Genomic DNA, 24,149 nt, shown 5'->3' on the forward strand with positions numbered 1-24,149 from the left:
ATTGGATACTTTCCAGTCCTAAATATGTCTGAAGTGTATTTCTCCTGTTTGGCCAGCAGATGGTGCATGTTTATGCTTAAAGCTATTACAGAGGATTGACTTCTCTTATTTGACATACAGATAATAGGAGCTCTGATTGGCCTGGAGTTTTGAAATTACCCAGTAGATGACTGTTGCGGACTCCGGCCCCTCGGGGGATACTGTAAGCTCCGCCTGGGTGGCGGAAATAGCAGCGGAGGTCTCACAGCTGTTGGAACCCTCTGTCGACCTGAAGCTGCAGAAAATATCTGAAAAATTGGACGGTCTAGATGGTAAGCTGGAAGGATTGAAGACAGATATGACCGGTTTCCAGCAGAGGCTATCGGAGTTGGAGGACCGGAGCGCACAGCAGGAAAGCCAACAGAAAGAATGGCAGAAGAAACTCTCCCAACTTGAATCGCAACTAGAGGACCTGGAGAACAGGTCCAGAAGGAATAATCTCAGACTAGTTGGGATCCCCGAAGTGGTAAGGGAAGTGGACCTGAGAGTGTGTCTGGAAACATGGCTGCCAAAGGCATTAAATCTGAAGACCCTGGAAAACACCTTGCGAATAGAATGAGCACACCGGCTGGGTCAACAGAGAGAAGTAGCGCAGCGTCCGAGAGTGGTTATATGCAGGATCCTAAATTACGCACTTAAGCAGGAAATTCTGAAGGCATGGCGATTGCTGGGCAAAGTGTGCTATGAACAACAGGACTTCTCAGCTGCAGTGGCGACGCAGCGTAAGCAGTTTGTAGGAGCCTGCACGGAACTCTATACAAAACGAGTAAGATTCGCTTTGTTTTATCTGGCCCGGTTGCAGGTCCACTACGAAGGCCAGGCCTGTTTTTTCATCTCTGCTAAGGAGGCGCTGCAGTTTGCCAGCCAGATCAAGGGAGAAGTGGAGAAGAACACTTTGGAGACTGAAAGCTGACAGACGCAAATACATTATCATAAGACAACTGGATAGCAGGTTACCTTAACGCCACAGAGTTGGGATATGGGACTTAATACCATGTAGCGGGAAATGAGATGTGTGGAAATAGCATATTTCTTTAAGTGTGAAATAAGGAACAGTACTTCGGGCATGGGGCACTAGAAAGCAAAGTGATGTGATGATGCTTTTAAAGCACTGTTGGTTATCTGAATGGGTAATGCATGTTTGCAGTTGGGAATAATATTTCTACCAAGTAGGGAGGGGAGGGCGATATGAAATCCTGGGACTAGATCAGGGTGCGTTGTGGTTGTTAATTAATCGTTGGAATAGCAAGGGGGGGGGGGGAACGGCCGACACGTGTCTAGTTCTCAAGAGAGAACAATGTATGGTAGACCACTGAAAGGGAAGGGGGGATTTTGGGAACATTTGGTTTTCTTCTAAGGTGTTGTATTATTTACTTTTGACATTTTTGCGCACTGGAGGGAGGGGGGGGGGGGAGAGCTATGGAGGATAGAGGAGGGGGTATCTAAGGGCTGGGAGATGCGCCCTCCAGCGGGAATACAAAATCACCAGGCTATTCATATGCGGATTGATTACTGGGGAAAATTAAATTGATGTCCTGGAATGTGTGTGTGTGTGTGGGGGGGGGGGGTTCATTGCCCATAAAACGGAAAAAGATCTTGCAAGCATTGCAGCGGCAGGCACCAAATATTGTGTTCCTCCAGGAGACCCACCTGACCACAAGAGAGCATGATAAATTCCAGCAAGGCTGGGTGGGCACAGCTGTAGGATCCCCGGCAGACAATAAACAGGCAGGGGTATTGATATTATTTCGAAAAGGACTACCATTGACCATCAAATCGGTTAAGAGGAGTGCAGTCCTTTCTGTTGGGTGTTAAAATATTCAATCATTCTGACTTCAAAGGTCTTACGTTCTTGTATGGTTTTAAAGTTACCTTTCAGTATTCTCACTGTGAAATCACTGGTACAGTGTCCTGGTAGGGACCCCACCACGGTGGGACAGCACTTCACAGAACCAGGACACTGTACCAGTGATTTCACAGTGAGAATACGGAAAGGTAACTTTAAAACCATACAAGAACGTAAGACCTTTGAAGTCAGAATGATTGAATATTTTAACACCCAACAGAAAGGACTTAACAAGGACCTGGGGTTCCTAGCCCATTATAAACCATAAAGCTGTATGTCTCTGTTGATCACCCCACCCCTCATCTATCCACACCCATCCTGTTAGAATTTCAATGATATGCTTTGATGTCCCCATGCATACCTCCGACCCACCCCCATCCTCCCACCCTGTCAGACTGTCATAGTAATGCTTGAATGTTTTCACTTATATACACTGTCGGCTAGCACATTTGCTTATTTCCGATCTGACGAAGAAGGGCAACCTTCGAAAGCTAATCAAGAAATGTATTAAGTTATGTCCAATAAAAAAGGTATCATCTTATTTTCTTTTCCATGTTTTATTTTGTTTGATTTCTATTGATATTCAAATGTGTTAAACAAAACATCAGAAAATTGGGGATGTTGGCCCTGTGTGCATCTCTATAATGTGCACGTATACATATATATATCTAGCCCCTTATTAACTACTCAAATATAGCCAAAGACATACCTGAAATGTCGTTCCCTTTTTCAGCTCATAACTCTGCAAATCTGAAAGCATGATTTTCTTCTGGATACTACTCCCAGTCTTACTGGGAGATTCCAAGCTAGGGAAGTCAACCTAAATAAAAGCAAAATCTATAAAAAGAGTTATGTAAAAACCAAAATGTGCATGCTTTTGTTGATGAGCAGCATTGTCTGTCACATGAGAACAAGAATGGGGCCTTTTATTATGGCTACCCAGTATTACTATAGCTCAGCAACTTTCAAATCTGTATTGGGGGGGGGGGGGGGGGGGGAAGGGGGCTGGCGGACATGAACTAGTAATCTTTTCAGGATATCAGAATCACTATATTGCAAATACATTGCTAAAAAGAATTCTCTACATATCACATCAACAAAACTGCCATGTGAACGTCCTCACCGAACTTACTTACAAAAATGCTTACAGAAATGTAAGTTTGGTAGTCACTTAATGATATGAAGAAGCAGCCTCTATCGGTCCCTTTAAGATGAAGTAAAAAGCATATCAGAAGATGACTGGTTTGACTATATCCGCGTCCTTTTAAAAATGGTGGATGTCATCTTCAAATTTGTTAACACAATAGAGTCAGACTTGCATGAACACCATTAGGTAAAAGTAAATGCAATCACTAAAATAGGAAGCAAAAAGCTGAAGTATAAAGTTCATGTAGTTCTAGATTTTACCCATTTGTTCTCTCATAGACAGGACACTACGAATACAAAGCTGGCGGTTTGTCACCCAAGGAAGCACACAGTGAAACTGAGGTGCTCTGTTGAGCAAACCGAGAAGAGATGAGAAAAATTTTCTCTGAAGTAGATAAGTGTCCTTCAAGTCTTAAGATTCTTAATAGGGAATAATAAAGTAAAGAAAAATAGTAAAGAAAAGGATTAACCAATATATGAAAAACATTTTTGAAAAAAATAAGCTGTAAGGAGGTTTTTTTTTTTTTAGACCGGTGAGGACATTCGAACGTCATTTTTGTTGATGTGATAGTGACAACAAGCTGAGCATCTGAGGTCTTCTCCTCCTTCCAAAAAATGAAGTGAAATCAGTAAAATCAGTCAAACTTGCTATTATATGTATGTACAGGATATTGGAATGAAATGTGCATGAGATTAGTATATGTACAGTTTCTCATGCTTATTCATTGCCTCCCCAAAACAGAAACTGCATAAGCTATTTTCTTAACCTTCAATTACTTAGAGGATTTAAAAAAAAAATATCTTGTAAGTGATGGATCAATTTATTCTTATAAAATCATCCACGGTGAGGCTCCGGTCTACATGTCAGATCTCATAGACTTACCAACCAGGAACACTAAAAATCAGCACGTACATTCCTGAATCTCCACTACCAAGCTGCAAAGGTCTAAAATATAAATCAACATATGCATCCAGCTTCTCCTACATAGGTACACAACTGTGCAATGCACTACCAAAAGGCACAAAAACAATACATGACATAACTAAATTCCGAAAAATACTAAAAACCAACCTGTTCAAAAAGGCATACCACAATGATCCATCCTAAATACCAGACAACAAAACCCATACCAGAATTGGACAAAACCGAACTCTCTATACCTGACTGCTTAAATTACTCTGTCACTAATGAACTTTAACGGAGTTACCACTTTATCTCTCATTATGAAAATGAATTCTCTATTCTTGATTGCTTACTCTACTCTGTCACTTATGAACTTTAATGCAATACCACTTTGTATTTCTCATTCCAGAACTGGCGATCGCCATTACGGAACAATGTAAGCCACACTGAGCCTGCAAATAGGTGGGAAAATGTGGGCTACAAATGCAACAAATAAATAAATACTTCCCCTTGCTAATTATGCCATATAAACTCATATACACTCGTGCTAACCATTCACACACCATATTAATACTAAAATGATCTCTCACTCGTTCTCCTGAAGTGATGATGTATTCACAAATGCAAGCTGCACTCAATACACCACAAAGATTTTCTTCTGCAACTTCACGCCACCAGTGAGGGTAAAATTATACAGAAAATGTTCTTCAAGGAACGATTGATTTATGAATGGAAAACAGTGAGCCCTTTGGGTTTAAACAAGGAAGTGGAGTGGTTAGGGATATGCACCCAACATGCTCAAAGCACCTTTAAAAAAGTGTAAGATGTGTTCACAGCACATGCTCCAGCATTCGGAGAGCACAGCACCATTGTTCCTGGTACCAGTTTGTGGCCCGCTTTGTTTATGAAGCTAAAATAATGTTAGAATGTTCAACAAGGTTAAGAGGTGATCAAATTACGGTTTTAATAGGGGGATGGAGGTACAGTGATGGTATCAGGCTTCTATGATATTTTACTTTTACGTTCAGTTAAACCCCTGATGACACACTTGGTGAAATGCAACGACTAAGTTAGGTTTGACGCCAGCCTTAATCGATGTTAAGACTCAAAACGGAAGCCGAAAAGCAATGGACACAAGTTTACGGATATAAGTTCATCACTCGACTACTGAAGGAACTTTTGATTACTGATAACATGTTTGTCTTATATGGACAATTATGTCATCATGAACTTGGTATCTGGACAAGCCAGTTACCATCGATGTCTATGTAGTTTGCTGTAATAGCTAGCAAGTTATGTTATGTCAAATGTGGTGTTCATATATGAGAAGATAAGATGTGACGTGCAGCTTCCATTTGTGTATATATCACTTCAGGAGAATGAATGAGATATCATTTTAGTATTAGTATGGCATGTGAATGGTCAGCGTGCGTATGAGTTTACATGGTATAATTAGCAAGGGGAAGTATAATTTGATCCACCATTTTGAGGATTTTTCAAAATAAGTAAATAAAGTTGACTAAGAAAATAGCTTATGTAGTTACTGTTTTGGGGAGGTATTAATTCTTGTAACTAGAGCGAAATCAATTTACTCATTGAGAAGGAAAGATGCTTATTCATTGAGGATATCCTGAAGACTTAATAGTTAGTGCTCCCCCAGGACAGGTTTAACAGCAACAGTTGTAATTAATTAGGGGCTCAGTGATGTCCTACATAAATGCATACCCTCCTCTTTCAAGAACTGGGCACATATCAGTACAACACAACAGAACCTGGGATTCAGTGGCACAATATTGAAGATACTGACCAAATCTTATCCCAGGAAATTACATTTTTATTACATCTGTAATTACAGCAGAGTCCTTATTTGGCAGAAGCTCTCAAAGTCAATTTAATACTGCAGAACAAATACAAACTACCTGCTGATCAGTCTCTTTCTCTCTGGACTCAGTAGGTGACTTGCAAGGGTCTTCCACTTTACTGAAAATTGAAAAAGAACCTGTTTGTCACCTCTCAATCAAATCAATTGTATAGGGCAAAACCAATGTTGCACACACTTTTACTTAAAAACATGCACTTTTAAAAAATTCACCCCCCCCCCCCACAACCCTGCCTTCCTCTCTAAAATTATAACACTTTCTCCTCTGCTGACACCTGTGCTGTTGCAAGATGACTAGCACCAGACCACTGCTGCTGCTGCTACTACCTCCCCCCACCCCCAATCCATTCCATACCACTGCAGGGATACCAGAGATTTAGAATAGTGGCAGCAGGACATATGGACTCCTGCTGCTCCTCCCCTGCTTTGCTGTGGCATGTAACTCCTTGACTAAAATTGCACAACCTCACAAATGTGCCAGCGATTCCCCAAACATACAGATGGACAAATGTTGCTCAACAGGAACTCGTGTTTTTTGTGAAACATGCTTAAAAATAGCAAAAATACAACAGAATTCAATGTTTTGCAATAAAAGAAACAAAGTCATATACGATAAGGATGTGGACAGTGATTTAGGCAATCTAGAAGCACCACCACATTAGATCATTGCATCAATGCCTTACAGTGGCGTAGCCAGACAGCCAATTTTGGATGGGCCTGAGCCCAAAGTGGGTGGGCACAATATTTTCTCTGCCCTGCCGCAAAATATAAATACATTAGCTAATAAGGATCCTCAAGCTCTGTCAGCTGAAGACTTTCTATGAAGATGGCCAGAACTCCCTTTTACCAAACTTGGCAGGCAGCAGCAACATCCGTAAGCCACTGATGCCAGCACCCTATGCGTGCTTCGCTGTCGGTGACTCAAGCATGCTGTCACCGACTGCAGAGCTTGGTAGAAGGAAGTTCTGGCCGGTCTTTAGAGGAATTCCTCAGCTGGGGAGGCTTGGGATCCCTACCAGCTATACAGCAAGGGTCAGAACTGGTGTTAGACATGCTAGGGCCCCCTCCCTGATCCCCTCTCCTCCCAGCCTTCCCTCCGATTTCCCAACCTGCCATTACTGTCACACCAACAGACCCTCACCAAATACAGAACAAGGGATCACGTATCAGAAATAAAAATATTTAGACAAAAATTGAACTCGGAACCCCAAAAAGTTAAACTTAGCATGTACTTCAACACTGGAAAAATAAAAACAGAAATGCATTTCCTTTCTCCTGAACACGATACAAACACATTTGCTATGTAGATTTCCCAAAGCCAACATATTCCATTTAAAACACTCAATCAAAATACATTGCTTTTTTCTACCTTTGTGGTCTGGACATTGTATTTTTCCATCATGTTGGTTCCAGCTTCTTTTCTGCTTTCCTGTGTCGTCTTCTAATTCTCTTTCAAGCGGCTGCTGTCCATTTGTCGTCTTTTACCTTCACTACACCTGCTTCTGACATATTGACTGTTCTTATTTTTAGCTCTTTCCTCTCTTTTTTTCTTCTTTCTGCCTTGCTGTCAACTCAAATTTCACCCTCTCACTGTTCTCCTCCTTTTTAGTTTACAGCTACCTATCAGATTTTCATCTTTTTCTCTCACCCACTAGCTTTTCCATTTCCCCATCTCACTCCTTCCTCAGCCCTCCATTCCCTTTCATTACCATATTTCTATCCTCTGCAATCACTATCTTTTTATTTATTTCCTTGCCACCCTCTTCCTCTCCATCCTGGCCTCTCCCACATGGATCCACCATCTTCCTTCCCTCCACCCTTCTAGACCAGCATCTGCTCCCTCTTTCTCCCCACCCCACTCTTGTAGCCTTACATCTCTCTGCCCCTTCTCTCTTCTCTCCTGCCCTCTCCCCCAATACCAACATTTCTCCCTCTCTTCCCTCACTCCCACTGTCCACCATCTCTCCATCACCCTTCTGCTCCTGAATCCCTTCTCCTCCTTTCTCCCTTCTCCACCTCCTGTGTTTCTCTCTCCCTCTCATTCACCCCCAGGTCCAACATATCTCCCTCTCTCCCACTTTCTGCCATTTCTCCCTCTCTTGTGCCATGGGTCCAACACTTCTCTTCCTCCCTCCCCCCATGCAGCATTTTCTCTCCTCCTCCCTTTCACTGCCATGTCCAACATTTCTGCCTCTCCCCCTCCATTGTGCCCCATCCAACATCTCACGCTTTCCCCTACATCTCTTCCTGCCCTCCACCATGTCCAATTTTTCACCATCTATCTTCCCCTCACCACCCCGTCCAACATTTACCATCTCTACCTCCCCACTACCCCTCCCTATGCAGCATGTCCCTCCCCTCCACATGCAAGATTTTTCCTTTCTTACCCCTCTCTACCCTATGTCCCACAATTCTCTCTCTTGCCCCTCTCCACCTCATGCCCCCCCATGTAGCATCTATCTTTTGAAAGGAGACCTCCCCCCCAACTCTCCCTCTCTTCAATGGGGCACCACCCTTAACAGCCCCGGTATTAGAGGAAGCAGGCTGAGCTCCGATCCTGCATCTGCCTCCCTCACTCTCACGCCACCGCTTCCCAGACGCTGCCTACCTACTGCTGCCACGATCCTGCATCTACCTCCCTTTGTCTCAGCAGCAGTGGACCAGCGATAGCGATTCATGCTGCCTCCTGCTTCATTCTAACCCGGAAGCGTCTCCTCTGCCAAGCGCCCGCGTCCTGCCCCAGCAGAAACAGGAAGTTGTAATAATGGGGGCGGGACACAGCAGAGGAGATGCTTCTGGGTTAGAACGAAGCAGGAGGCAGCATGAATCGCTACCGCTGGTCCACTGCTGCTGAGACAAAGGGAGATAGATGCAGGATTGTGGCGGCGGTAGGTAGGCAGCGTCTGGGAAGCGCTGCTGTGAGAGAGAGGGAGGCAGATGCAGGATCAGAGCTCAGCCTGCTCCCTCTGCTGCCGTTCTAATGAAGGTGCTCCACTGCTGGGTTGGCCTAGTGGCTATGCCCCTGATGCCTTAGCTGCATCAAGATATCAACCTACTCCTTTCATGGATTCTTTAGGTTATATCTTATTTAAAATATACATTTTCACACACCAACTGCAACTCACGCTAACAGAAATTACCAGACCTAATGCACAAAAGCAGAGGGGGAGAGGATGTCTGTGCTGAAGTGGGTGGCACCCTGAGATCTCAATCTAACTAGGACAGTGCCTTTTAATATAGGAAATAGGGCAGATCAGGACAAAGTCATGAAATAATGGACAAAACTGAAAAGTAGTCATTACAAGTGCAGACCTTTAGGTTAGTAAAAAAAAAATGTATTTTATTCATTTGCATACACTTGATTAACTGAGAAGCTTCAGGCAAGTTACAACACACACATTTCTTTTTGTATCAAATTTTTATTGACTATTTTACATAATAACAGACCTCAAACACCCTTCTTTAACTTCTCCCCAAACCCCACCCGATCCTCCATATGAAATACTGTCCACCAGCAGCATCCATCATTGTTTCTTCAATGAATGCAGACATCAAAATCCCTTCCTTGAAGTCCTATTCCCCCCCCCCCCCCTCTAGAAAAATAAGATCCAGGCGAGTCCATTCCTCATAGTTGAGTCAAAACAAATCTTACATCAGTCAATTGTTCCAAATCACATACCACTTTTCAGGCTCCGTGTCCAATCTGAAAAGGTGGTTCTCTTAGGCTGCTTCCATTTGGCTTCTAAACACAATCATTTAAGTCTACTTTGCCATTTGAAACTTTGTTTATAAGACCAAGCAAACAGGCCTTCAGGTCCAGAGGAAAGGTAGTACCCAAGCCACTTCTATCCATTTTACTAATAATCTCAATCCAAAAAATGTGTATAGGCCTCCAGGACCACCAGATATGATAAAAACTGACATTCTTGGCATCACCAAGAATGGAGGAGTGGCCTAGTGGTTAGGGTGGTGGACTTTGGTCCTGGGGAACTGAGGAACTGAGTTCGATTCCCGGCACAGGCAGCTCCTTACGACTCTGGGCAAGTCACTTAACCCTCCATTGCCTGCCACATAGAGCCTGCCATGAGTGGGAAAGCGCGGGGTACAAATGTAATAAAAATATGATGCATTCATCTTTAATTTTACTGGCGTATAATAGATAGTAACATAGTAGCTGACGGCAGAAAAAGACCTGCACGGTCCATCCAGTCTGACCAAGAAGATAAATTCATATGTGCTACTTTTTTATTTGTACTGTCCTCTTCAGTGCACAGATCGTATAAGTCTGGCCAGCCCTATCCCCGCCTCCCAACCACCAGCTCTGGCACAGACCCTATAAGTCTGCCCAGCACTATCCCTGCCTCCCACCACCGGCTCTGGCACAGACCGTATAAGTCTGCCCAGCACTAGTCCCGCCTCCCAACCACTAGCCCCAGCACAGACCGTATATGTCTGCCCAGCACTAGCCCCGCCTCCCAACCACCAGCTCTGCTTTGCCATTTGAAACTTTGTTTATAAGACCAAGCAAACAGGCCTTCAGGTCCAGAGAAAAGGTAATGCCAAATGTGTAACAACCTTGTAAGTGTTTTCCTTGATTAACACACATATAGAAGTCTTTTTAACTTCCAGAAAGATTCGTTTCCATTCCCTTTTATTTAATTCCACTCCCAAATCATGTTCCGATTAGACCATATAATACTTTTTAAAATATTTCCCACAAAAGAAGGGGGGAAGGGAAATGGGACTTGATATACCACCTTTCTGTGGTTTTTGCAACTACATTCAAAGCGGTTTACATAGTATATTCAGGTACTTATTTGTACCAGGGGAAATGGAGGATTAAAGTGACTTGCCCAGAGTCACAAGGCGCTGCAGTGGGAATCGAACTCAGTTCCCCAGGATCAAAGCCCACTGCACTAACCACTAGGCTACTCCTCCAATCTAAATAGGCCCCTTCAATTTCCACAACACTAATCACGATTCTTCCAACTGCTCGCTGTTCCCTGGATCCTCCCAAAGCCATCCATATGAAGCAACAAAATGTTTAATTTATAAATATGGAAAGAGGTCACCACCATGGATAATGCATAAGTTTCCTGTAACTCTGCAAATGGAGAGACTTCCCCAAAATCCAGTAATTACCAAAATCTAATCAGATCAGATATCTTATAAGCGCCCCCAAATTTGCCACATACTCGTGCCCAAACATCTAATAGATGCCTCATAAAAGGATTAGCTATCTACCTAATCTGCGTCTCTACAGAACCAAAAATCCACAGTAACATAGTAAATGGCAGATAAAGACCTGTATGGTCCAACCAGTCTGCCCAACAAGATAAACTCATTTTACATGGTATGTGATACTTTATACTCAAGTTTGATTTGTCCTTGCCATTCTCAGGGCACAGACCGTAGAACTCTACCCAGCACTGTTCTTGTACTAAGTTCTGAAGCCAACGTTGAAACTCCTTAAAATTTACACTCCAGCCTATCCATATCTATTCAGTCACGACCAGGGCGTAGACCGTAGAAATCTGCCCAGCAGTCGTTTTGCTTGCCAATTACTAGCATCACCACCTAATCACTGCTAAGATTCCGTGGATCCATTCCTTCTAAACAGGATTCACAAATGTTTTATTGAAAAATGTGAGAGATGATAGTGCTCCCACATGACCCCTGCTTTATGCACACCAATTTCCCAATCTAGCAATAGACACAATTGTGCTTCCCAATATCAGCCTAAGTTAAGAAATGCCCTACCTCCCCATTCATGGGCCAACATTATGGTGGAGTAGAGAGTAGCACACTCACTCCTCTTCAGTGCTGCCTTCAAAATTGAGGCACCCAGCTCTGCCCAGTGTGGGTCTTCCCTACAATATAAGAGGGAATGCTGTAGATGGCTGTAAAAAAAAAACGGGGGGGGGGGGGGGGGTGATGCTGTGGGTGGTTGTAAAAAAAAAAAAAGGGATGCTACGTGTGGGTGCAGGCAGGGAAGGAGTGAGGTAGGGAGGGAGAAAGGGCTGTAACAAAAAAGGGGATGCTATGTGTAGGTGCAGGGGGGCTGGAAAAAATATTAATGGTGTGTGTGGGGGAAAAGGTGGATGCTACGGGTGCTGGGAAAAATATAGATGTATCTGTAAGCAGGGAGAGGGGGCTATAATATTGGATAAATTATGCCAAATAAAATTGCAGAATTTGCAAATTTTATATGCAGAAGTTTACTGAATTTGTTAATGTGCGCAAAATTTTGAAATTTTTTCTGCAGAATTTTGATTTTTTTTTTTTAGGCATAGACTTCCAGTAAGAGTAAGGAGGGTCGAATCATGTTCTTTATGTTCACTCTAAGCAAACCAAGTTCTTTATGCTGGAACTCTAATCAAACTAATTTCTCTCTGAGTAGTAAAGCGAAGATACTTACCTGTGGTAGGTATTCTCCGAGGACAGCAGGTCATTCATTCTCACATATGGGTGACGTCATCCATGTTGTCCGGTGTGAAGAAACAGTGTTTTAAGCCTGTAAAAATGTATTGGATATTTTCTTGCCTTAATTACGTCCTGAAGTGTATTTCTCCTATTTGGCCAGCAGTTGGTGTTTCTCTGCTGTAAAGCTGTTACAAGGAACTAAACGTTCTTTTTCTTAAACACAAGCAGGAAGCAAGCAGCAATATACTTTTAAATCTTGTTGACTGGGCTCCAATTGGTCCAGGAACTCATTTCCTTTAGAGCGTACTGATTATGCCTTCAGACCCAGTCAGGAAGAAAAGAGTAGAATCTCTTTGCTAAGGCTCTGTGAACAATTATATATCCTGATCTTCCCAAGTACTTTTCTAAAAAGTAAGCAAATGTCTAGTTAGTGTTATAATTGATCCATATTTCGGTTACCTGTTATTGTTTGCTATTTGCACTATTTTGTTCCACTGTTCAATTTTTAAAAGACAATAAACAATATTTAGTTTATTGCCTCTCAGTATAGACTGATAAAGAATCCTGGTGGTTTGTGTGTTGGGTCTGTGAATTCTTTATGGGAACTGTGGGACGAGTGGGAGTGTGGCCCAAGTAACCTAGAAATCACTGGGATAATTTGGGGACGGGAGACTCACCCAGAGGCAGTTGTGACCCAGTCAGTGGGAGAAGGGTGCTAGTGTAGAGCACAAGCGGCAAGTGCAGGTGGACCTGAGCTGTGCTGGGGATAGACCCTATAAGTGGTCGCGAGGTAATCCCAGGCGGGTGGCTAGGCATTTTGTGACACCTGGTATGAACCATAAAAAAGCTAATACCACTTTAAGAGCATGTGTAGCATCCCCACCGCACATGCGACAGTTCCTTCCACCTGCAGAAGTGTGTGGTACCATCATTACAATACTAAAGTATGGCACCAATTCCAAGGAGCGTTGAGAGACTATGTGAAAATCAACTGCCTCACAGAATACCTACTACAGGTAAGTATCTTCACTTTCTCTGAGGACAAATGGGCCATATTCTTACATGTGGGAATCCCTAGCTACCAGGCTCGCCAAAAACAACCACCACTGCTCAACTGGAACTCGCAACTGCGAGGGCTAAATAGTAATTAACCTGAAACTATATACAACTGTGTGAGAGTGCAGCTTGAGGAACAGAACAAAAATGGGCCTAGGGGGATGGAGTTGGATACTAGAACCCAAACAAATCCCGCATTACTCTCTGCCATAGTGACAGCAGATAAAAGACCTGAATGGTCCATCCAGTGTGCCCAACAGTCACATTCCGTATCAATTCTAGAATGTGATATTATTTACTTGACCATGGTCTTTCTTGATGTTTCAGGGACATAGACCATAGAAGTCCGCTAGGTTCCTGGAGGATTAGCACCACTGGGAAACTAGGGTCCACTGGGCAGTTCTCAAATGAAGGTCTGAAATGGACAGTGAAGACCATGTGGCCTTACCACCACATCTTCCGAGCTGTAACTTGCTGGCTGGCTCAGACCTGAGTTGCAAGAGTGATGCGTGTCCACCCTCAGTACATGGAGAAAACACTGAGCCTGCTGTGTGCCTAGCAGGACTATGATGTGCTCCAATTACTAAACGGGATGAAGATTGGATTTGGGATAGTTTAAAATGATACCTAGCAGCTCTAACACCTGAGTACTTCTCTGTGTGGATTCCTGAGCACTGTCCCTCAACATGCTCTTCACCAGCCAATCATCCAGATTACTACTGCAACATATTTGGTGAAAACCCTGGGAGCTGCCACGAGGCCAAAAGGCAACACACAGTACTGGAAGTGATGTGTAACCAACCAAAATTGTAGATACTTCCAGTGACCTGGAAGTATCAAGATGCGAGTGTGAGAATCCTTTAAGTCCTGACAGCATAGCCAATTATTTTTTGGAATCATGGGGAGAAGACTGCCCAGGGAAACTACCTTGAACTTTTCTTTGACTAGGAATCTGCTCAGGGCCCTTAGGCCTAGGATGGGATGCATTCCTTCTGTTTTCTTTTGCTTAAGGAAGTACCTGGAATAGAATCCCTTCCCTTCTTCCCCTGGTGGAATGGGTTCAACCGCATGGACCTTTAGAAGGGGGGAACATAGTAACATAGTAGATGACGGCAGAAAAAGACCTGCATGGTCCATCCAGTCTGCTCTTCAAGTAGCTGCTTGTGCGGAGAGCTGAACCAAGACACTCTGTGGGCAATTTGGTGATCTTTGCCAATGCAGAGTATAACTGAGATGGACTATTTGAAGAACCCACAAAGTTACAAGGGGCCACCTTCCTTGGAAAAAATTCAGCCTCTCCTCAACTGGAAGGTCATCTGGACTCTCAGTTTTATTGCAGCTACACACTGCTGGACCCATCAAAAACTCATCCCCAGCTTTAACTGGGGAGCTGGCTGGGCCCTAGATGCACACTGCTGACAAGAATGAGCGCACTGGTGCTGGGGAGAAGCAGCATGCCTACGTCTCAGAATAGTAGAGACCCCTCTTCAACTTGCCCCAAAAGCTCCTAGATGAGAAGGATAGTGCAGAAGACCAGCAGCAGAGAGTGTGTCAGTTGTATCAGTGTGCCTCTTAACATCAGCAATCTCCTCCACCTAGTCTCCAAAAACATCATTATCCCCAGCACAAAGCATCTGCAAACCACTGCGTCGGGTCAGAAATAGGCTTCTGGCCTGCCAGAGTCAAAATGGGTGCTGGGTCCTGGCTGCATGGAGACCTATGCACTGGCACCTCTTGTATATAGGGGGGAACAGTCCTCCCAGCACAGAGACTTTTTAGGGACCGGGAGTTCCCATGGTGCCCCAGAGCTCCCGGCACCATGCTCGGGGGGGGGGGGGGGGGGGGGAGGAGAATCCATGCCGATGCTTCTTGGCCTTTGCTCGATGCTGGTCATCAATGGTCCGCAATGCTGACAAAGACGACCAAAAAACAATGAAAAAAAGAAAGATCTCCTAAGGAAGGCACTACTTGCTTCAGACGGTGTGCGAAGCCGCAGAAAGCACATTCTCTCCTCACAATGGATGAGAACAAACTGATGGTCCCACACTCTCTCAACACAAAGGGAAGAACTTATCCATGTGTGGTGAGGACGCTGACCGTGCTCTTAAAGCATATTAGCCTTATTATGCTCCAAACTGAGTGATGTGGATGTCACCCACATGTGGGTAACATGTAAGAATATGGCCTGATTGTGATCTATAACCTGTTAAAATCATACATAGTAACCGAAGATTGGAGGGTGGCCAATCTAAAGCAGATTTTTTAAAAGGGTTCCAGAGTGATCCGGGAAATTACAGACCAGTAAGCTTGACTTCAGTGCCAGGGAAAATAGTGGAAACTATCATAAAGAATAAGATTAAAGAACACAGACAAACATGGTTTAATTATTAGGAAAGGGATGCAATATAAGACAAAGAATATTATAATGCCTCTATAGTGCGACAGCACCTTGAGTATTGTGTTCAATTCTGGTCACCGTATCTCAAAAAAAGATATAGCAGAATTAGAAAAGGTTCAAAGAAGAGCGATGAAAACGATAAAGTGGATGGAACTCCTCCCATGTGAGGAAAGGCTGAAGAGGTTCTCTCTTAACTTAGGACACAGAGAGGCATATTTTCAAAGCACTTAGCCTTCCAAAGTTCCATAGGTTTCTATGGAACTTTGGAAGGCTAAGTGCTTTGAAAATATGCCTCAGAGTCATACACTAATGTCCCACAAAACGCGTCTAGAAACCATCAGAAATATACAAGGGCGGGACCAGAGCTTGAGAGACAGAAGGGAAGGCCGAAGGTGCGCCGAGCAAACAACACACTTTTCGCTGCAGACGCCACCTTAACCCCGACCAGGTATGCCTTTTAAATTTCAGAGGGGGGGGGGCCCTGGTGCTCAGAGGGAGGCCTGCCTGATGCTGGGTGGGAGGGAGGCCTGGTGCTGGGAGGGCAAGGGGGAGAGGAGGGTGACTGGACATGGATGGCTGGAGGGGAGGGCAGGGGGGAGAGGAGGGTGGCTGGACATGGATGGAGGGCAAGAAATGAAGAAGAAAGGAGGCACCCTTCAACATCTTCAGTCCTTCTGTGACTGTTCTCTTGTGCTTGACTGCTTAAATATTTTAAATTTAAATGCTTTACTTTTTGTCTATTAGATTGTAAGCTCTTTGAGCAGGGACTGTCTTTCTTCTGTGTTTGTACAGCGCTGCGTACACTTTGTAGCGCTCTAGAAATGTTAAATAGTAGTAATAGTAGTAGTAGTAAAGGAAGCCCTGGAAATGGAGTTAAGAGAACAGATAGAGAGCAGCAGAATCAGAGACTAGGACCAATATGGATAGAAAAACAAAATCACCAGACAACAAAGGTAGAAAAAATAATTTTATTTTCATTTTAGTGTTTGGAATATGTCCAATTTGAGAATTTACATCTGCTGTCTTATTTTGCACTGGTTATACTGGAGCTGTAACAGCTTACAGAAATGATTTATAATGAAAAGAAATCATGTTTTTTCTCCTATACTAGTATAATATTTTCAATGATGTCTGTTTATATGCGCCATGGCTAGTGTAAGGGGTGTGGCTATCATAGGGGTGAAGTAGTAGTAGTATTCAGGTTAAATTGCCCTGTTGGCACTTTGCGATAAATAATTAGATTTTGGGTTGCTGTTTGGGCACTCGGTCTCTGAAAGGTTCGCCATCACTGAACTAGGCCCTAGTAACCCAATTGAGACAGCACCAGCTCACCACATCCACCATGTCTGAGACTGAGATAATACTGGTTCTATGCAGTTATATAGGCTCTCTCAGGAATCAGGAATTCTCAGTCTCCACCTGCTGGTAGGAGTGCATAACTCCATCAGTCCTCTCTGGGCCAGTCTGGAGGGATGCTAAGGAAGAAAAGGTTTTACTAATTCTTTTCAAGTGGTAGACACTCTATACAAACTTTAACTGTAATGTTGAGCTGAGGGTAGTTTACAAGGGACCTGACAACATTCTAGTCCTGAAGCTACAGAGTAGCAGGGCGCTGTGGAAGAGTTACCATACCACAATTCTGAATTCTACAAAAATTGTCACCATAGGGTGGAAAGTGGGGGAAAGGAGGGATTTGCACATAACAGAGACAGAACATATATTCTACTTATAGCACTTTTTCAGGTACCACTTAAGCTAGTAAAATCGATCCTTCCCCACTTACGTCTGTCTAACGGGTTTGCACACAACACTGTGCACTGACCAATCCTCCTTCTGACAGCTTGTCGAACAATAATAAGCCTGCTTACATTGTGCACACCTCTGTGGCCCTATAAAAAGGCAGAAAAAGAAAGTCCTTGTCAGAAGATACACATGAAATTTAGAGCACAAAGTTAGTCATCTTCAAATGAAAGTTATATTACTGTTCCAGAGAGCATTATCAAATAGCAAAGATTTATTAAGTACAAAATAAAAGGTTAACCTCCCACATATAACCCTATCAATATTAAAGAATAAATGTAGCTGTTTAAAGCAATAGATCCACAACAGTTTTCTAGAACCAGTCTTCAGATCTGCTTGTAACCTAGAACTCCAGGCTCTTGCAGGAACTCACCACTACCTTCTAGAAAATTCTGCAGCACAGCTTGATACACAAGAGGCACATTTTTATATGCTATTTTTCTCTACCATTGGCATTTCCCTGGAGTTCCGCAGAGTATGGGGTCTTGGGGGCAGTGGGCACTATGCAGCGCCTGAACTCTCACCCTGTTCTCAGTGTCTCATGGACTTTCAAGGACCATGCAAAGAGTTTGAGCACTATATACTACTACTACTACTACTACTAATGCTAAATAGTAGTAGTAGTAGTATTAAACATTTCTATAGCGCTACTAGACTTACGCAACGCTGTACAAATTAACATGAAAAGACAGTCCCTGCTCAACAGAGCTTACAATCTAAATTGGACAGACGAACAAACAGTTAGGGGTGGGGAAATTGCAGTGGTAGGGGTGATAAGTGAGGGTGTTGAGCAAGAGAGTCATGGTTAGGAGTCGAAAGCAGTAGCAAAGAGGTGGGCTTTTAGCCTAGACTATATAGCTCAAACTCAGAGCCACATGACAGTACAAGGCAGCAGCTGTCCCAGGGCAGTGAGCATTTGAAAGTGGGGAAGGCCAACTGCATGAAATACAAGTTTGTTTCTACTGTTCCTCTTTTCTCTCTACCATTGTTTTTTTTTTTCGTTGGGGGGGGGGGGGGGGTGCAAATCAAATTCCACAGGGTCAGCATTCCCTCCCCTCTGAGGGTATTTATTATGAGGGGATTCCACAGAATTTCACATTACAGGGTTCCTTAACAAAAACTGAAAACCACATCAAGTAGTTAGGTGTACAGCTGTTTTCACCGTTGCGATGGCTTCGCTGTACTTTGAGGTTGCGGGGGCCATATAGGAATGTGCAAGTAAGCTTCTTTCAGGTCCAGAGACGCGAGGAACTCTCCTGGCTGAACCACCGCAATGACGGAGCGCAGGGTTTCCATGTGAAAATGCCGCACTCTTAGTGACTCTGACTTTCTTTAAGTCGAGAATGGGCCGGTAAGACCCGCCTTTTCGCGGCACCACAAAATAAATGGAGTAACAACCGTAGCCGTGTTCGGCGGGAGGCACAGGGATCACCGCTCCAAGGTGCAACAAGACTTGTAAGGTCTCCTCTACCACCGCCCGTTTGACGGCAGTGCAGCATCGGGACTCCAAAAACACGTCTCTCACCGGGGCATCTAATTCCAATCTGTATCGGTCTCTGATCAGGTCCAAAACCCACTGATCTGAGGTAATCTTGACCCACTCCTCGAGAAACAGGAAAAGCCGTCCTCCAACTGCAGGTATCAAGGAGTGGGCCGGCGCACCATCATTGAGAGGGTCGCCCATGAACTCCAGGCCTTGAACCGGCCACTGTGGAGCGTTTGTCCGAGCGAAAGGAGTTCCTCTGCTGAAAACGGGCACACGAAGTAAACCCAGCAGAACGCCCCGGGCGGTACCTTCTAGCTTCACGGAAGCGAGGTCTGGAAGAGGAGGGAACCGCATGACCCTTGGAAGAAGGCCACTGCCTATCCTCGGGTAGCCGCTGGGGTTTAGCATCCCCCAGGCCCTTGACAATTTTCTCCAACTCTCACCAAATAGAAGAAGGCCCTGGAAGGGCAACTTCACCAACCTTTGCTTAGAGGCCATGTCAGCTGCCCAATGCCACAGCCATAGAAGGCAGCGAGCGGCCACCGCCACAGACATCTGTCTAGCCGAGGCTCTGACCAGATCATAAAGGGCGTCAGCCAAAAAAGACAAGGCCGACTCCATCCGCGGTGCCACCTCCAAAAGGGGCTCCGCTCCACCCCTGGGCTGTTCCACTGCCTGTTGCAACCAAGCGAGGCAAGCTCGAGCAGCATAACAACTGCACACAGATGCCCGTAAGGCTAGGCCTGAAATTTCAAAGGACCGTTTCAATGCTGATTCCAGCCGTCGGTCCTGCATGTCCTTCAGGGCGACCCCGCCCTCTACTGGGAGGGTAGTCTTCTTCGTCACAGCCGTGACTAGGGCATCTACTTTAGGCATGGCCAAGCATGCCAAGTGCTCCTCACTGAGAGGGTATAAGTGCCCCATTGCCCTGGCAACTTTCAAAGGCCCCTCGGGGTCAGCCGATTGAGCCGAAATAAGCTCTTGGATGGAGTCATGCAAAGGAAAGGCTCAAGCAGGCTTCTTAGTACTTGCCATCCTCGGATTACCAGAGGAGGCCTCGCCAAGCGCAGGATCTTCAATAGAGAGGGCCTGCAAGGCGTAAGAAATAAGCGCTGGCAGTTCCTCGCAGTGGAAAATCCTAACCGCGGTGGGATCATCTGGATCCAGTGGCAATTCGGCACCTTCTTCTGGCTCCTCAGACCATGAAGGCCTGCCAGACCCCTCAGAATCCCCACAGCCTGATGGGGGGGGGGGGGGTGCACCACTCTCTAAAGGGGAATGTACCCTTCTACGCTTGTCATGCGGCCAACTGTCTGGGGAAAGAACGCCTGATAGCAATCCCGGGCCGGTTTCCACCGGAGGGGAACCAGGTAGCAACGCAAAGTCAGACACCTGTAGCAGAGCCCTCTTTAACATGAACGCTTTATGTAAAAGCAACACAAACTCAGGGGAGAAAGGCTCACCCTGGTCTCCCAGTTCCAATCCGGGGCAAGCAGCTCCTCTGGTAGCCTCCATCCGAGACCCCCCTCCGGCTCAGACCCCTCCGCTCCCGCGGGGGTCGGGCCATGCAGCGCATCCAGAATGGCGCCCGCTGCCAGCTACACCGAGTGGGAAGAAACATCGCTCGCCATGCTCGTGCCGGCTCTGACGTCTGAAAAGCACGATTTACAGAGCCCCGCTGCTGATCTGCGCTTGCCACAACGTGAACAGTGCTTAACAACCTCCGCAGCCATCGCCAAAAACGGCAGAAAATTTCAAAGTGGCGGATTCGCGCCAAACTACTACTACTACTATTTAGCATTTCTATAGCGCTACAAGGCATACGCAGCGCTGCACAAAACCGCCCCAATCGCGGGCCCTCCCCAGAGGAGCTACAAGACGTTCTTACCTCACCAGACAGAATTCCAGAGCTCCTGTCACAGCTGCACAGACAGAAGATAGCCTCAGAATCACAGCGCTAAAAAGCGCGTTGCGTCTTTTTTTTTTTTTTTTTTTTTTTTTTTTTAACGCTGTGAGGAAAGTTAGAGGCAACAGCTACAGAGGCACTCCGGAGGTCCAGGAGAGTGGGAAAGGCAGGGAAAGGGTGAACCAGTGTGCCTGCATCCACATAGAAGAGAGTGGGAAAGGCAGAGACAGGGCAAACCTATATGCCTGCATCCATATAGGGGGAAGGGTAAGGCAGGGAAAGGGCTAACCTATTGCCTTTAAACTGGAGCTGCAATAGCCACAACACCCCTGCTACAACTGGCAAAAGCACAGGAGCCACCCCAGGCAGATTCTTGAAGGAGCTGAATAAGCTGCGTCCAACCCTGCTGGGAGATAGAGAATACTGAGAGGCAGATGGAGTTAGCCATCCAGGAGGCACTATGGTTTTCAGTGTTCTCTATCTCCCCCTGTTGGTAGGTGGACACAACTCATTCGTAATGGATTCATCTGCTGCTGATGACAAGGAAACATATGCTACTTTTAGGTTCAGATGTTTACTTAATCTCCCATGAAGGTTCAGTGCCATTTGGATTCATCATCTTGCAGTCAAAGAAGACTCAAGACTACACCTCGGGGGGAGGGGGGTACACTATTCCTAGGACTCCCAAGTACATATAAATTAAACCAAAATTTTCACCTTAAAGTACACATTCTGGTATGAAGATTAATTCTTACCATGCAAACCACAGCGATGACATGTCGTTGTCCGAGGTGCAGGTGCTAAAGAGTTGAACAGGCTCAAATCATAACCTGGGTGGAAATATGTTTCAGAAAAGCTCTTCACCTTGCTCATTCTTGCATGAGGTGACTTGCTTCCATAATCATGACTCTGTATTGAAGATATTTTAAAAAATAAGATTAATATTTATAGAACACTGGAAAAATTATTTTCTAATTCAAGTCCGAAATCCTCATTATCACTCTGGGTAATAAGATCTTCCTATGAATTTCATTAAGAGAAGAAGATGCATGATCTACTGAAAGGAGCCAGTTCCTATGTCTGCTAGCATTATTCATGCTCTTTAAGCCTGCCAGGACGAGCCCCTCCCAAGCAGCTACAAATTTACAGAAGATACCTGACAAGGCAACCAGTCCACAATACAAATTAGTACTACATAAACAAAATAGGGCAGTTTATTGCTCTTCATAAAAAGGTACTTAGATTGTAAGCTCTTTCAGTATTCAGGGTACAATATGTCCCTTCCTTATCACTACAGTACAGTGCTGAATATATCCAAGCAGCACTATGAAATTAAGTATTTTTAGGCACAGGAATAGTACCCTACTCTTTAACATATAGAAAAGATCCATTTTACTAGAGCTTCTAAAGCTTTTGTTCCAAGTAAAGCTTGTATGAGGTCTATCTAAGCCATAATGCACTAAAAGGGGCAGAGACCAACAAGCTATAGCTCTACAACCTCCTCAAACTGGTACTGGTATTAGTGTTCCAAGACTTCAGGAACATCAGGTCTCAAGTATCCGCTTTTCCCTATAATAATCCAACTTTTTGATTCAGACAATCTTACTTCAACAAGCAGTATATAATTTCCTTTTTCTGATAAGTGAGAACTTTTGCTGCTCCTCCAAATACCCAAAATATGCATTTTTGGAAAAAATTAAATTCTGTTGTGCTCTTGCATTTTTATTTATTTTATTTGTTGCATTTGTACCCTACATTTTCCCACCTCTTTGCAGGCTCAATATGACTTACATAGTACCGTAAACGGCTTTAACCGATTCCAGTGTGAACAAATACAAAGTGTGAACAATATCAAGGTGATATTATGGTAGAATGAGGGACATGTATGGTAAAGACAATTGGGGAGAGCTTAGGGAAGGAGAGGAAGAGTTAGGATATGTCCATTACGGTCTTTGGTTAAGTTGTGTTGCAAATGTCGTTTTTTATGTTGGGTCAGTGGGATATGTCCTTCTGAACAGATCTGTTTTTAGTGCTTTCCGGAAGTTCAAGTGGTCAAGTGTAGTTTTTACTGCTTTTGGTAGTGTGTTCCACAGTTGTGCGCTCAGGAAGGAAAAGCTGGATGCATAAGTGGATTGGTAGTGAAGGTTTAGGTACGATCGTGCTGATTTTATGGTGTTTGTGAGTGGCAGGTCGATGAGGTCTGTCATGTATCCCGGTGCCTCGCCGTAAATGATTTTATGAACTGTCGTGCAGATTTTGAAAGTGATACATTCCTTAATTGGAAGCCAGTGCAGTTTTTCTTGGAGTGGTTTGGCGCTGTCAAAACGCGTTTTTCCAAATATAAGCCTTGCTGCTGTGTTTTGGGCGGTCTGAAGTTTCTTCCTAATTTGTTCTTTGCATCCCAGATAGATTCCATTACAATAGTCTGCGTGGCTTAGTACCACTGACTGTACCAGGTTGCAAAATAGTTCCCTCGGGAAGAATGGTTTCACACGTTTTAGTTTCCACATTGAGAGAAACATTTTCTTTATGGTGACTTTAGCTTGGGTCTCTAGTGATAGGTTTCGGTTGATTGTTACTCCAAGAATTTTCAGGCTGTCTGAGATAGGGAGGGTGTATCCTGGGGTGTTAATGTTTGTAGGTTTGTATGTGTTGTATTGGGATGAGATGATGAGAATGTGTTTTTTTTCTGTATTGAGTTTTAGTTGGAATGCGTTTGCCCATGAGTTCATGATGTTTAAGCTGAGCTTGATTTTATTGGTGATTTCTGCTAAATCATTTGTAGGGGATTTATAGTGTAACGTCATCAGCGTAAATAAATGGATTAAGGCCTTGGGAGGATAAGGCATTGGCTAGTGGGACCATCATGAGGTTGAAAAGGATCAGTGATAGTGGTGATCCTTGCGGTACTCCGCAGTCTGGTTTCCAGGGTGACGATATGTGTGTGCTTGATTTCACTTGGTATGTTCTGGTGGTTAGAAAGCCCTTGATCCAGATGAGAGTGTTACCACCAATTCCGAAATAATCTAGATCTAGGAGTCTTAGCAATATGCTATGGTTAACCATGTCGAACGCACTTGGACATGTCAAATTGAAGGAGGAGAATGCTTTTGCCTATTGTTATCTCCTGCTTGAATTTAGTTAGGAGAGTAAGTAGTACTGTTTCGGTGCTGTGTTGGGGTTGGAATCCTGATTGTGATTCATGTAATATAGTGAATTTATGTAGTCGTTGTTTGGTCAAGTCCTTCCATAAGTTTGACTACTAA

General features: G+C 44.4%; 1 protein-coding gene across 1 annotated transcript in view; it reads right to left on the reverse strand.

The window, feature by feature from the left end:
* TDRD1 (tudor domain containing 1) overlaps positions 1-24,149 on the reverse strand; it is a 246,820-nt gene that overhangs the window by 183,766 nt on the left and 38,905 nt on the right. Inside the window, exons 4-7 of the mRNA XM_030204712.1 lie at positions 21,639-21,792; positions 17,475-17,580; positions 5,852-5,915; positions 2,595-2,705 (exon numbers count right to left, since the gene is read on the reverse strand). Coding sequence (XP_030060572.1) covers positions 2,595-2,705; positions 5,852-5,915; positions 17,475-17,580; positions 21,639-21,792 — 435 coding nt within the window. The remainder of the gene's footprint in view (positions 1-2,594; positions 2,706-5,851; positions 5,916-17,474; positions 17,581-21,638; positions 21,793-24,149) is intronic.

Source organism: Microcaecilia unicolor, chromosome 5 (assembly GCF_901765095.1).
Source record: "Microcaecilia unicolor chromosome 5, aMicUni1.1, whole genome shotgun sequence".
Classification (NCBI taxonomy): Eukaryota; Metazoa; Chordata; class Amphibia; order Gymnophiona; family Siphonopidae; genus Microcaecilia; species Microcaecilia unicolor.